The sequence below is a fragment of the Acinonyx jubatus genome, chromosome A2, assembly GCF_027475565.1.
Source record: "Acinonyx jubatus isolate Ajub_Pintada_27869175 chromosome A2, VMU_Ajub_asm_v1.0, whole genome shotgun sequence".
In the NCBI taxonomy this organism is placed as follows: Eukaryota; Metazoa; Chordata; class Mammalia; order Carnivora; family Felidae; genus Acinonyx; species Acinonyx jubatus.
In genome coordinates, this window is record NC_069383.1 from 123,051,252 (window position 1) to 123,064,148 (window position 12,897).

General features: G+C 36.5%; 1 protein-coding gene across 1 annotated transcript in view; it reads right to left on the bottom strand.

Moving 5' to 3' along the window:
* Nucleotides 1–1,611: 1,611 nt before the first annotated feature.
* LOC106969531 (contactin-6) overlaps nt 1,612–12,897 on the bottom strand; it is a 280,443-nt gene continuing 269,157 nt past the window's right edge. Inside the window, 4 exon segments of the mRNA XM_053219040.1 lie at nt 1,612–1,670; nt 1,672–1,732; nt 2,586–2,754; nt 3,511–3,623. Of these exon segments, the coding sequence (XP_053075015.1) occupies nt 1,628–1,670; nt 1,672–1,732; nt 2,586–2,754; nt 3,511–3,623 (386 nt within the window). The 3' untranslated portion in view covers nt 1,612–1,627.

Sequence of the window (12,897 nt, forward strand, 5' to 3'; positions counted from 1 at the left end):
TGGAGGAGAATAAGGCTCATTAATTTGTACTGTATGCTTGACACACTATTCAGGCAGGGAGACATTCTGAACTATGAAAAGTCATTGTCCATCTGCTCCTGACTATACTCGGTATTTTAAATAGCTCTAAAATACATTAGAAATGAAAAGAACAAAATCCAATTTTGAGGACTGTGTGATTTGAGGGTTGTGAGGATAATTCAAATATTTTCAACATAATTAAGAGGCTACACCATATGAAGAAGGCAGAACTAGGGTGGCCATTTCTCAACCCTAGCTCCCTAGGACATCAAGACTGATAGGCTAGGAGCTAGCGCAAGCTGCCAGGAGGCCAAACTCCTTAAGGCTGTTTGTGAAGGAAATGGATGGCCACAAAGAATGGCACTGTCCCACTCATTAACCTTACCTTCACCCAGACTGCTTTCTCCAGAATGCGGATCCAAGAAGTAGAGCCACTGACTGAAATAGGTTCACCTTACAGAAGAGCCAACCCACAAAAATCTTTATAAGACTTGGACAATGTAGGACTATTTTCATAGTTGCAGAGAAGATTGGCTATATATGTGTGTGTATTTATTTATCATAGATTTATTTATTATGTGAAAAAAAGGCCACATGCATTGTTAACAATTTGTAATAATTACCTGAGACTTGTTCATGCAACTTTTTTTCTTAGGAGATTTCAAAATTGATTTAAAAAATTAAATTTTGCTGTGAGAACCTGCCTATGATATACCAGACTTGTTAAATTGTTTTAGATGGTTGCTTCTTCCCCTTCTTTTCTTTTTCTTTACCATAAGGCACTTTCTCCTGCCACTATTATTACTGGGATTCTTAGGAAAGTGAGTTGAAAAGAACATCATGGGGGCGCCTGGGTGGCGCAGTCGGTTAAGCGTCCGACTTCAGCCAGGTCACAATCTCGCGGTCCGTGAGTTCGAGCCCCGCACCAGGCTCTGGGCTGACGGCTCGGAGCCTGGAGCCTGTTTCCGATTCTGTGTCTCCCTCTCTCTCTGCCCCTTCCCCGTTCATGCTCTGTCTCTCTCTGTCCCAAAAATAAATAAAAAAAACGTTGAAAAAAAAAAAAAGGAAAAGAACATCATGTATATACATATATTACTGGGTACAAATATTTCCTGGCCTCACCTCATTCAGATATAAAAGCACATCACGCTTTGGAAAAGCTTACATTTTTAAAGAATCCCAACTGTAAACAAATAATTACATTTTATTCCAAGTAGGGTGAACATTTTTAATAGTTACATAAATTGCCTGAAGCATGTAAAAATATACATATTTTCTATGATAACTCAAATCTATTTCATATTTATCATCATCATCAAGGGGAGTTATTTATACTTTCCATATAAGTCACTTAAAAGCCACAGCGGTTACAACTCCACGGATCATTTGGCACTTTCAGAATATATGAAATCATGTGCGAACTTTAAAGTTCAAAAGTGTTTAAAACTGTTTTATTAATGTACCATAGATATTTACAATATCTTAATAATATACATTTTTTTTTCTTTCCAAACAAGTCTGTATTAATGATGTATTTTGTGATAGGGGCTGGAGAGCTTATTTACAGAATGATTTGTTTTCAAAAAACTCTCAAAGATTTATGGTTTTATTCATCGTATAAGTGGCTGAATTGCAAAACAGTAAAAAATGATGACAATTGACAGGAAACAGACGCTAGGTTCTAAGACTGGAACTCCTCTGGAACTCAAGCCTGCAAAATATAAAAATAAAAATGAAACATCTTGAGAAAAAAATGCAATTGCTTGTTAGATTAATTTTCAAGACCTAAAATGCATACTATCATTTGTCTTCTAATAACACGTTTTAGTATACTAGTTTTGTTTACATTATATACAAGGAAGTGTCTTTAGTCCTCTATCCTAGGCTATCTGTTTTAAATGTAAAAAATGAAAAAGGAAAATGCTTAAATTGACCAAGTCTGACGGAAGGGTAGATTAGGATTTGCCAACATGTGGTGCCTGATGATTTCACTGAGGCCCAACTTTAAGCAAGTGATTCATCTGAAGCAAAAATAACACATCTTATTATGTGCTAAATCCAACTGATTGGTGTGACCTGCTTAGAACACTGTATGGAGAGGATCTGAGATTTGGGACTCAGCTCCCTATGCAGGCCATGATTGATTAGTGATGTCTGCAATGGATATGGGAATAGGGGTATAACTACATGTGTTTCATATTTTCTGTCCCTGCTCCAAGAAGCCTGTGAAAACCCACAGAAACACTTCCTGATTTTTGTACCAAGAGAATGAATTATGTACCAACGACACACAGTTGTGTGTTTTCTTTTCTTTTTTTTTCTTTTTGAGATTCAAATGAGGAAACATGAAACTGTTTGTAATAAGTATGCATGTTGCAAATTTGAGGAATTATTTAAAGAAAGATTGACTCATCACCTCTTGTTCACAACTGAAAATGGAAACACAGACCTTTTATTTTTTCACACAACATTCAAACAAGAATTGGAAAGCTTCATAGAGCCTAGATTTCAGGCTGCAGCTGTCCAGATTCAAAATCTACAACAGCAATGGTGATTCAACTTACTTGACATTTTTGGAATCCTAATTTCTTCACTGCTGCTTCCATCCCCACCATCACTAACTGTTCTTATTTCAATCAAGTAGTCTTCTTCAAACGGAACCAGAAGCTCAGCCGATGTATTGTTTGTTTCCAAGATATGTGTTTTACTCTGTCTGTTTTGCCGATACAGAATCTAAATAAAATAGTGAATTGAAGTTAAAAGGACATGTTGCTTTTTTAAGGTCCAGACACTCTTATGGAACACTCTACAATGTATCATTATAAATGCTGTCCTCCTTGAATGGAAATATCCAGTCTATGCCTTTTCCTTAAATTTAGGCATTAAAAAAAAACAAAAATAAGAACAAAAACAAGTATTTTGTCTTTGGCCAATGCTTCTGAAATGACAATAGATTTATCTCAACTAAATAGCTTGAGGCTATTACCTTTGGAGCTTGCTGTGAAAAGTCACTGGTTAGTTTGGACCCGTTTCAAATACTGGATATATGCATTTTCTAGGAGATGATATCCATTACCAGTGATAGAAATAATTTGCTGTGGGTATTTGGCTATACTCTTGTTAGATTCCTTTTATATTGTTAAAGGCTTACATGCCACTGCAGCCTAAGTTCTAGAAATTCTATTTGAGTATATTCATAGATTTCATTCTCATCTCACCTTACTACTCACACACACCATCATCTTCTGATGGCAAGGGGGAGTCGCTTGAAGAAAAACTTTATTCTTGTTGTACCATGATACATTACTGTCCGCAATATATAAAAATTTTCAGTGAAGAATTTGAAAGAGGCAATGTTAAGCATTTTTCAAATAAGTTTTAAAGATTCCTGTATTTTCATATGTATAAATTTGTTTCTTATTTGGTTGTGACATTCTTGGTTCCTTAGTAATTTAATTGATATTACTAAGGGAGAAACAAAATACTCACCTTGTAGCCCAACACTTCAGACTCATTTTCCATGGTTTTCACATGTTCCCAGTTCAGGCATAATTTAGAGTTTGTCAGCTTCCAGGCAATGTTAGCTGGTGGTTGGCTTGGTGCTTTAAAGAGATAATCAAAGATCCAAATGAATATTAATTAGCTCATGGTTACTGTATGGCCCATCAACATGAAAAGGGAAAATAAGCCCTGGATGTTTATCATAGCAGAAGCACAACTTTTTTCAGTGTCATTTGAAATATCATACTAATTCTAATCAGAATAAGCAAATTCATTTAAATTCTGGTCATTTGGGAATGTGTTTGTGACAAACTTATGAATTAATAATGGCTTGTTACATGTCCAGTATTAATGTATTAATCATTGCTTTTGAATTGGTTTACTTTACCAATATATAACTAGATGGAGGGCTCTATTATCTAGTGTTCCATGTGGTCATCAATCAAAGAGCATGTCAAGCAAACTCAGGCTACAAACCCTTTATACATATCAACACAGAGGTTACTTCCTAGCAGTCTTTTCCATTTTAATCTTGCATTAGTTAGGACTCTGACTTTAAGTAACACAAGAAACTCAAGATACTATAAGCAAAACAGTAAGAGATTATGAAGGATACAGGGGAATCTCTTAGAACTCATGGCAAAATGCAAAAGAGCTTTAAGAGGGACAAAACAAAAATGTCCAAAAGCCAAGAAGTTCTTTCTGCTTCCCACCATTGTGTCTGCTGCATGGTCATCTTACTGTAGATGCTACAGATCTCTTTGTCATTCTCAGCATATGCAGCAGAAATCGTGACTGTTCTCCATATCTGACATTTGAAATCTACTCTGTTCAGAAATAGTCCATGCTAGAAGCCCCAGGAGAATTTGGCCATGTCTATTGCACTCTAATCAATTGTGGCTAAATACTAAGAAAAATGCATGTCATTGAATATAGAGCTGTTCGGAAACCCAGAAAAGAGAAAATAATTACAAACTGGGGGATCATCCCAAAAGGTGTTTACTCTAAATCCAAAATGCAGTTTTTAGTTCCCAGAAATTAAGGTTGTATAGGAGAAAGGTGGTAAGTAGTAAGAGAAAATGGTCTTCGAGTCAGCCTTCTCAGGGCAATAATGGATCTAGTCCAGCTGTAGAATTTTACATACAAGAAAACTAGAGTCCAGGTTGGTGGTCCAGTTATCCAAAAGCAAGCAGTTAAAGAGTGGCTGAGTCACATCAGAATCCCATTCTCTTGATTTCTAAGCCAGTGTTCCTCCATGACAACATGCTGCTTTTCAAAGATTTGAGTCCACATGATTATTTTTGAGATTTAGGAAACTGGAGAGATTAAAAATAATTTAGCTGGAAAGCAGAGGCAAAGATAAAACTACCCAGCAAGATGTTTTTGGCATCTTATTTGAATTTGTGAGGCTGAATGAGCATAATATTTAACTCATTATAACACTGATGGAAATGTGGAGCTTTGGAGCTTTTGGAGCTTTGACTCAACTACTATTTAATCCCTTATAAATTACTGGATGAGTCTTGCTCGGGGTGTCTGAAATTTTATTACCATATATTACCATTGCTGTAAACCCACAGGGACATTACTCTTGTCCACCTAGTTACTGACACCTCAACTGAGACACGGCTGAGAAATGTTTCCCCTCTGCTTCCAATAGGGCTCAGTTCCTACTTTACAATGGTTTTGTCACACTGAATTATAATTATTCTTGATTGTGCGTTTCTTTAACTGTATTGAGGGCATGCACCTTGTTCAACTCTGTATTCTTAACCACTGGCACAGTGGTTGGCACATAGAAGACATACAGTCATATATGTTGAATAAATGACTACAATAAGATAGCTAAAGAAAAACCACTCAGAGTCCTGAGTGATTGTCTCAAGCTATATTGATTATGTACTGGGATGTGGTCAGATCCATAGGTGACACAAAGTGGCCAATCCTTTCATTATTCTTTCCTATAATCAAGGTCAATTGCCATGGACAAACCTCAAGCAATTCATATGATTTATAAGATAGGCCAAATGGATTAAACTTTCCCTAGTACATTTCTTGACTATATATACCCAATCATAATTAAAGGCCTAAGAGTTTTGCACTTAGTAAGCACTCAAAGCATGTTTGCCAATATGTTTTATTCCTGAAGGACTAGATAGCAACAATAATAGTTTTGTAACTGTTCTCCCTCAACTATCCCAGGGTGCCTTTTCTAATATTTTTCTCAGTTATAAAAGAGATCATATAAAAATTCTCAGAAGATACCATAGTTTTAATATCTAGTATGCTCTTGTGGCACATTTCTTTTATCTCTGTTCTTTAAAATGAAGCACTAACATTAACAGCATCATATAATCAATACAGGGAGAATATAAATTTGCTCCTTTGATGTCATTGGCAGTGATGGACTCTGAAGTTTTCATCTATTTTTGTGTCTATTTTGTAGTTCATGCAGAGGAAAAGTACTGTTTTTAACACTACAAATCCACTGGTGAAGCTCCAGGCTGGGAAACAGAACTGACCCTTCTATCAACTATGTTTACAAGGAGTTTATGACTATGGTAATGACACCAAAATGGTTGCATTTGCTTATCTACCCAAGCATAAGTAAAGTGTTCAATGGACATAAAGTGACAAAAGTTCTACCAGGAATGAATTCTTGGTGTGAATGGCCAATGGCATAGATAAATTCTTTGCTATCTTGCTATCTTGGAGGTGGAAAGAGCTGGCCTTTAAAGTCAGAGAGATGTGAATCTGTATCCAGTCTCTTCCAAGAGGCCTTGGTTTTTCCATCTTCAGAATGAGTCAAAAATCTCCTAGTTTTTAAGACTTTTAGCTTATATGCCATAAAATATGAAATGTTCAGCACTTGGTTAGTGTTACATGCTAAAAAGCTCAGTAAATGCTAATTCTCTTTCCTGAGAGTAACAGCTCTCCACTCAGATCTTATGACATAATTAATTTTTTCAATTGTGTTCAAAGTGTTTTTTAATAATAATGTAATTCCAAAGTTTGTAAATGACCCACTTCTTAAATATAATTAGAGTAAATTTAACATTCTCCCTTAATAATATTTCTCTTATTTGCATTCTTTGGATGGTTTTTTAAAGACAGATGGGGGTGCCTGGGTGGCTGAGTTAGTTCAGAGTTTGACTCTTGATTTCGGCTCAGGTCATGATCTCACGGCTCATGAGTTCGAGTCCCATGTCAGGCTCCGGGCTGGCAGAGTGAAGCCCGCTTGGTATCCTCTCTCTCCCTCTCATACTTTCTCTCTCTCCAAATAAATAAATACAGCTTAAAAATTTTAAGAAAATCTCTTATAAAAAAAAAGACAGATAAAGTGGTAGAGTTTTAGCTACTCATAGTCAATCATCTTTCTTATCTTTGTCCATGAAGATGACTCCAATGCCAATGCCTTTTGTCTAGTATTTAAATAAATTTTCTGCAAGTAGCTTTAGAAAGTTGCTTGATATGAACACTATTAACAGTTCTGGTTTCATGTGCTTAATGTACATAGTTAAACTGGATTTCAAATATCTATGATGACATTGAGATTTCCATTATTTGAAAATCTAAAACGTTGTCACATGGCTAATATGAAACACATGCCATGGATATCTGTACCAAGTTGGTCAATGGTAAACTCAACAAAACAAGCACTTTTCTAATTTTTAAAAGCGTTCTATGCAGTTTTCAGAGACAAAATCATTTTCTATTAATCAAATGACGGAGTGACATTAAACTAGCTGTCTACAGCTCTAATGCTTTCCTTGTGATCAATTTTTCTGTAGATGGCATTTATATTCAACTGTAGTTCACACTGTGAACTCAATTCAAAAACAACTTCTTATGTTACACTTCTAAGTAACAGCATGGGGTTGACATTTGGGCAAGAGAGAAAGAACATAAGTGCAAGATGAAATAAAAGCTTAATGCTTCCTTTATGTCTAAATATGGATTGATTGCAAATTTACAGCAAGAAAAATCCAGTACAGAGTACTAGTCAGTCAACGACAGGGGCCAAATTGAACCAAAACTTGCAAACACTTTGTGTTGCTGGGTCTGAATATTTCTTTCTATATATGCAGTAGTTTTTTTTTTTCTTTTCTTCTTGGAATTGAGGTAAATTTTTTTCTTCCTTTGATTGTATTCTAAATTCCATTTAAGCGATATCTGTGTGGCTCACAATATATTTTCAATGCCCCTCAGTTTTCTTTTAGAAATAGATAATTTTTCACTAAGCTATGATTCTTGTTATATCACTGATATTTACTTAAAAAAAAACAAAAAGGCATCATCGTTATCACCAGTAACAATAATAACAAAGACTTCAGAAGCTTTGCATAAGCTGTTCTTTCTGTTTGGAGATCCCTTTGTCCACTACATCTTTTTTTTATTTTTCATGCCATATCAAAATATATACCCTTCACTACAAAGCTCCTCCTTTTTATGTATATCTCAGCCTCTTATTTTATTTGTAGTATTTTTCACAATTTATGATTCTTTAATTTTTTTTTTCTTTGCTTTGTTTTCTTTCAGGTTGCCTCTCCACTGAAAGAGAAATTGCCTGAAGGCAGAGATTTTGGCTGTTTTAATCTCTGTCAGCCACCTCACCCTATGCATAGCTCATGTGAAGCGCTATTTTTCTTGAGTGATTGACTGATTCATCATGCTTCCAAAAAAAGGCTCTGTCTTCTCTTTAGCTTGCCCAATCAGAATAGGCAGAGATTTTGGTAAATGTGAGCTTTGCTTTCTGAGAATTTACAATGGATGATCAAGTATCAGACTGAAAATCTAGACAGTGACAGTATGAATGTGTGATGGATGCAGAATTTTTGCTGTCACCACTCTTCTGAGGTAATCTTGATGTCATCTCAAGGACATGGAAAATCAAAGTTAGATCCAGGGATAGCATTTGGAATCAGAGCAATCTTCAATGTTTCATTAAAGGCATTCCTCATCTTCGCTTTGGTTGTCCTTTCATGACCCTTGAAGACAATTTCTGCAACAATTTATAAAGAGAAAGAAAGTAGAAAGTGCTTTCCTGTTTTAAGAAATGCAAAGAAAATGAAATCACCACTGCAGAAGAAGTACAATAATGTGTTACAATGCACTGAGCTTGTGCTGTATGGCGGCCTCTGGGGCACCTTGGTGTACATAATATCCTTTAGTTCTCAGAGAAAACTCTGGAGGAAGCCTCATCTGTTTTTCCAATGAGAAAATGGGTTCTGAGTCATCAGAGAATTAGACCTTACACACAGGTAGTGCATGGCGGAGCTGGGACTCACAGACAACCTTCTTTCACTCAGGAGTCCCTTTCTCTTTCCAACACTATCTCACAATGAGCCAAAGTGGTGGAACACCCAGAAAAATTGCAAATACATTAAAGGGGAAAATAGGGGAAACTTACAATTTGGTAGGAAAGATATTTCACCGTTGACAGGCACGGCAGGGACACGCCACATGGAGAGAATACATGAAGTGAGGTAAGTGAATGTTAAGTTGTGGAAGATCAATAATTCTCATACTACCATGGCTAGCTAGCAAGATAAGTATAGAAAAGGACTTTGGGACAGATGGTGAAAGATCCTCCTGGCCTTTGTTCTGTGGAATAGAGGAGACAATAAAATTCCAGAAGAAGAATAGGGCACGATTCCATTTTAGGAACAGAAATCCAAAGACCATTTGAGGTTTAGACTGAAGATTTGAGAGTTTGGAAAGAGAGAGACTATGTAGATGGTTAAAGATGAAGATTACAAATTAGCACAGTATTCATGGGATGAAGAGATTTGGAGAATCCATCCATGTTCATTGTGTCTCTCAGTCTAATAGATGCCAAAACAACCTGACTAGGCATTTCTTTTCATATCTAAGGATTAAAATACAAAATTCTTTGATTTGTTATAATAATTGAGATAATGTATGTGGAAAATTAACACAGGGCTTAGGATATAGACATGCTCAGTATTTTATAGCTGTGGTCAACATAATAAGGCCCTTTCCCTGAAACATTTCCATATCCTCATCCCTGGAATTTGTGGGCTTAATATTTTTTTTTAATTTTTTTGTGTTTATTTCTTTTTGAGAAAGAGATAGAACATGAGTGGGAGAGGGGCAGAGAGAGAGGGAGACACAGAATCCCAAGCAGGCTCCAGGCTCCAAGCTGTCAGCACAGAGCCTGACGTGGGGCTCGAACTCCCAAACCACGAGATCGTGACCTGAGCCAAAGTTGGAGGCTTAACCGACTTAGCCACCCAGGTGCCCTCTAATTTTTTTTTTTTTTTAATGGAAAAGAGGACTGTGCCGGGTATGATTAAATTAAGGATCTTTAGATGGGAAGCAATCCTGGATTCTCCAGGTGGGTGAAGTACAATCCTTAAGAGGGAAGGACAGAGGTAAGAGGGCAGAGTCAGAGGAAATACAATGACAGAAACAGAGGGTGAGAGTCACAGGGAGATTTAAAGACAAGGAGCTGCTAGCCTTCAACATAGAGGAAAGGGTCACGGCTAAGGAGTGCAGGTGGTCTCTAGAAGCCAGGAAACACAAAGAAACACATGTTCTTCTAGAGACTCCAAAAGGAGCACAGCTGACACCAACACCTTGATTTCCAACCGCTGAAAATCATTTCTGGCTTCTGACCTCTAGAAAGGTATGAAAATAAATTTGTATTTCTTTGTACCACTAAGTTGTGGAAATCTGAACAGTAACAATAGGAATCGGAAAAAATTTCTATTCTATTTTCATAATGACAATGATATAGAATGTTACAGAAGAAAATTAGAGGTTTACTTGGTATTCAAATATAACTCAAATGTAATGAGTTAGAGACCTGTAGAACTTCTTATTCTCAAGTCCTTTTGGCTGGGACACTGAAGGATACAGACTGGTGAAAGCCAACATTAAGAAATATTTGAACAAAATTGCCCTAAAGAAATTAGGAGTTATAAGGGTTTTCATTTGTTTTATTTAATCAGGAAAGAATATGAATGCTTAAAAATAATAAACTGCATTTTAAATTTCCTGAATCTCCTCTCAATTTTCTCTCAGCAGATACATTCTAACATTACATCTTGGTGAAATCGTTCCTTGTTAATCAAACTGTTTTCAAAGGATATGTCCCATACTCTTTGACAACAATGAGCACGTGTGAACACTCAGACAAGCCACCTATGATCATCTTGGCATTTAATCCAAATTTCAGTTAAGGCCACTTGAAGTATCAAGTACTTGAAGGAGGGCAACTGAACAAACATGGGGTCACCATGTCAAAGACGAGTTTTATGCTTAAACACATAGAGTAAGTTACACAAACTAATGCATGGTTGATTTAAGTTGTACAGATGATCAAACTAGCAAATTCAGGTTGCAGAAAAGGAAGTTATTTTGAAAGCTTCTTAAAGTAGTTTATTGTTCGGGTCCCAGTCCACCCTAAACTGGTCAATATGAGCATAGATAATATGAGCTGACTTAAGCGTTGCCTCAATTACTGCACTATCGTGTCTGTCCATCAATCACGATACAAATCTGTGAGGTTTTTTAAATACTATCTTTACACATTTCAAATCACCCTTGATAGTGCCTGAGATAGGAACTGAATTACACAAACGGGTTTCTGTGAGTTTGGCATCTCTGAATACCTGGACAATCTTAAAACCACTGGAAATTTCCATCCAGATTTGAAGATTAGCTGAAAAAGGTTAGACTCCAGAAGGACTCCAGAAGCAAATCATTCATACCCATATATGGCAATGGCTTCATTGATTTGGTCAGCATGGGATAAAACGGGAAGAGAAAGAGAATTACATTTCTAGTTAATCAGTTCTTGAGGACTGCTCATGACCCAGTCTCTTTCAAACTGGGTAGATTGGAAGAGAGCTGGTTTAAGAATTATTGGCCCCACTCTCCCCTTGAAATGGACTGATCCTCAGAGGCTGTTTGCTACCTGTCTGTTTCTCCCTAGCAGTTTCACAGCACCCTGTATTTTTCAAGGTGCTCCTATAATCAGCACTTCATTTATGCCTCACCAATGATTTGGGAAAGGAGTGAAGGTAGAGAGAATTTCCACTTAGCAGATAAGAAAATTAAAGCAACAAAATGGAATGCCTTGTCCTGTTTCAGGTCATGAATCAGTGATGTATCCAGAATTAGAACCCAGGTCTTTGGCTACTTGACTGGTGATATGGACATAAATGCATCATGTATTCTATAGTCAAAGGTTTAATAACTGAGATTATGTCTAAGTTCTTTTTGGATAGGACAAATATTATGTTTACAGGAAAAAAAACTTTATATCACTTGATTTTCAAACTGACTTCAACCACCTGTTCTTTTTCAATACACAGAAAAGAATACTGCATTTAACAGCAAGCTATCCTTTTCCTATGTATCCATATCTTAGTCTTCTTCCAAATTCAACAACTATATTTGAACTATATAAGGTTTGAACTGTTTCTCAAAATTCAGCAACTATATTTGAATCCTCTTTTTTATTGGGATTCAGAGACCAAAGAATGTGTTTTTAAAAGCCCGTGAACACAAATAATTTATGTTCACGTGCAACAGGTAAGGAATATACAAGAATTATACAGTCATAAAAAGGACATATGGCAGCTGCTCCTAAATCATATTTGATCACTGTGCCTCATAATATAGAATACTTGTGTAATACCAGGCTCACTCATAGAACATAATGCAACAACGATCAACTACTCATCCTTTATTCAGTAGGCCTTGCCTATGTGAAAGACAGCTGGCTGACTATTAAGGGAGTTAAAAAGAAGCAGAAGAGTTCATTCTTAAATCTGAGGGACTTCTAAGTATACTGCAGTGATAAGTTATTCTAGAAAGAAAGAGCTAGACATCTGGCAGTGCTAGGGCCACATCAGAGTACAGTCTAATTCTCAAATGATAAACAAGACAAAATAGAAACAAATGAAAAACAATTTACCAAGCACGTACTAATGTATGTACTAGATATATTCTTTATGTCTTTCACTCTTGAAGAAAGTCTTGTGAGGAAATAGGTACTATTATTCTCACATTTTCCAGGTGAAGATATTGGGACTCTGCAAGATTAAATAACCACTCAATAATCCAAGAATGAGAGGTCAGGTTTTTTTTTTTTGTTTTTTGTTTGTTTTTTAATGTTTATTCATTTTTTGAGAGAGAGAGACAGAGCGTAGGAGGGGGAGGGACATAAAGAGAGGGAGACACAGAATCTGAAGCAGCCTCCAGGCTCTGAGCTATCTCCAACTGGTGAGCCATGAGATCATGATCTGAGCCGAAGTTGCATGCTGAACTGCCTGAGACCCGAGGCACCCCAAGAGGTCAGGTTTTGAACTGAGGTTGGGAGAGGGCATCAGAGCCTATGCTTTT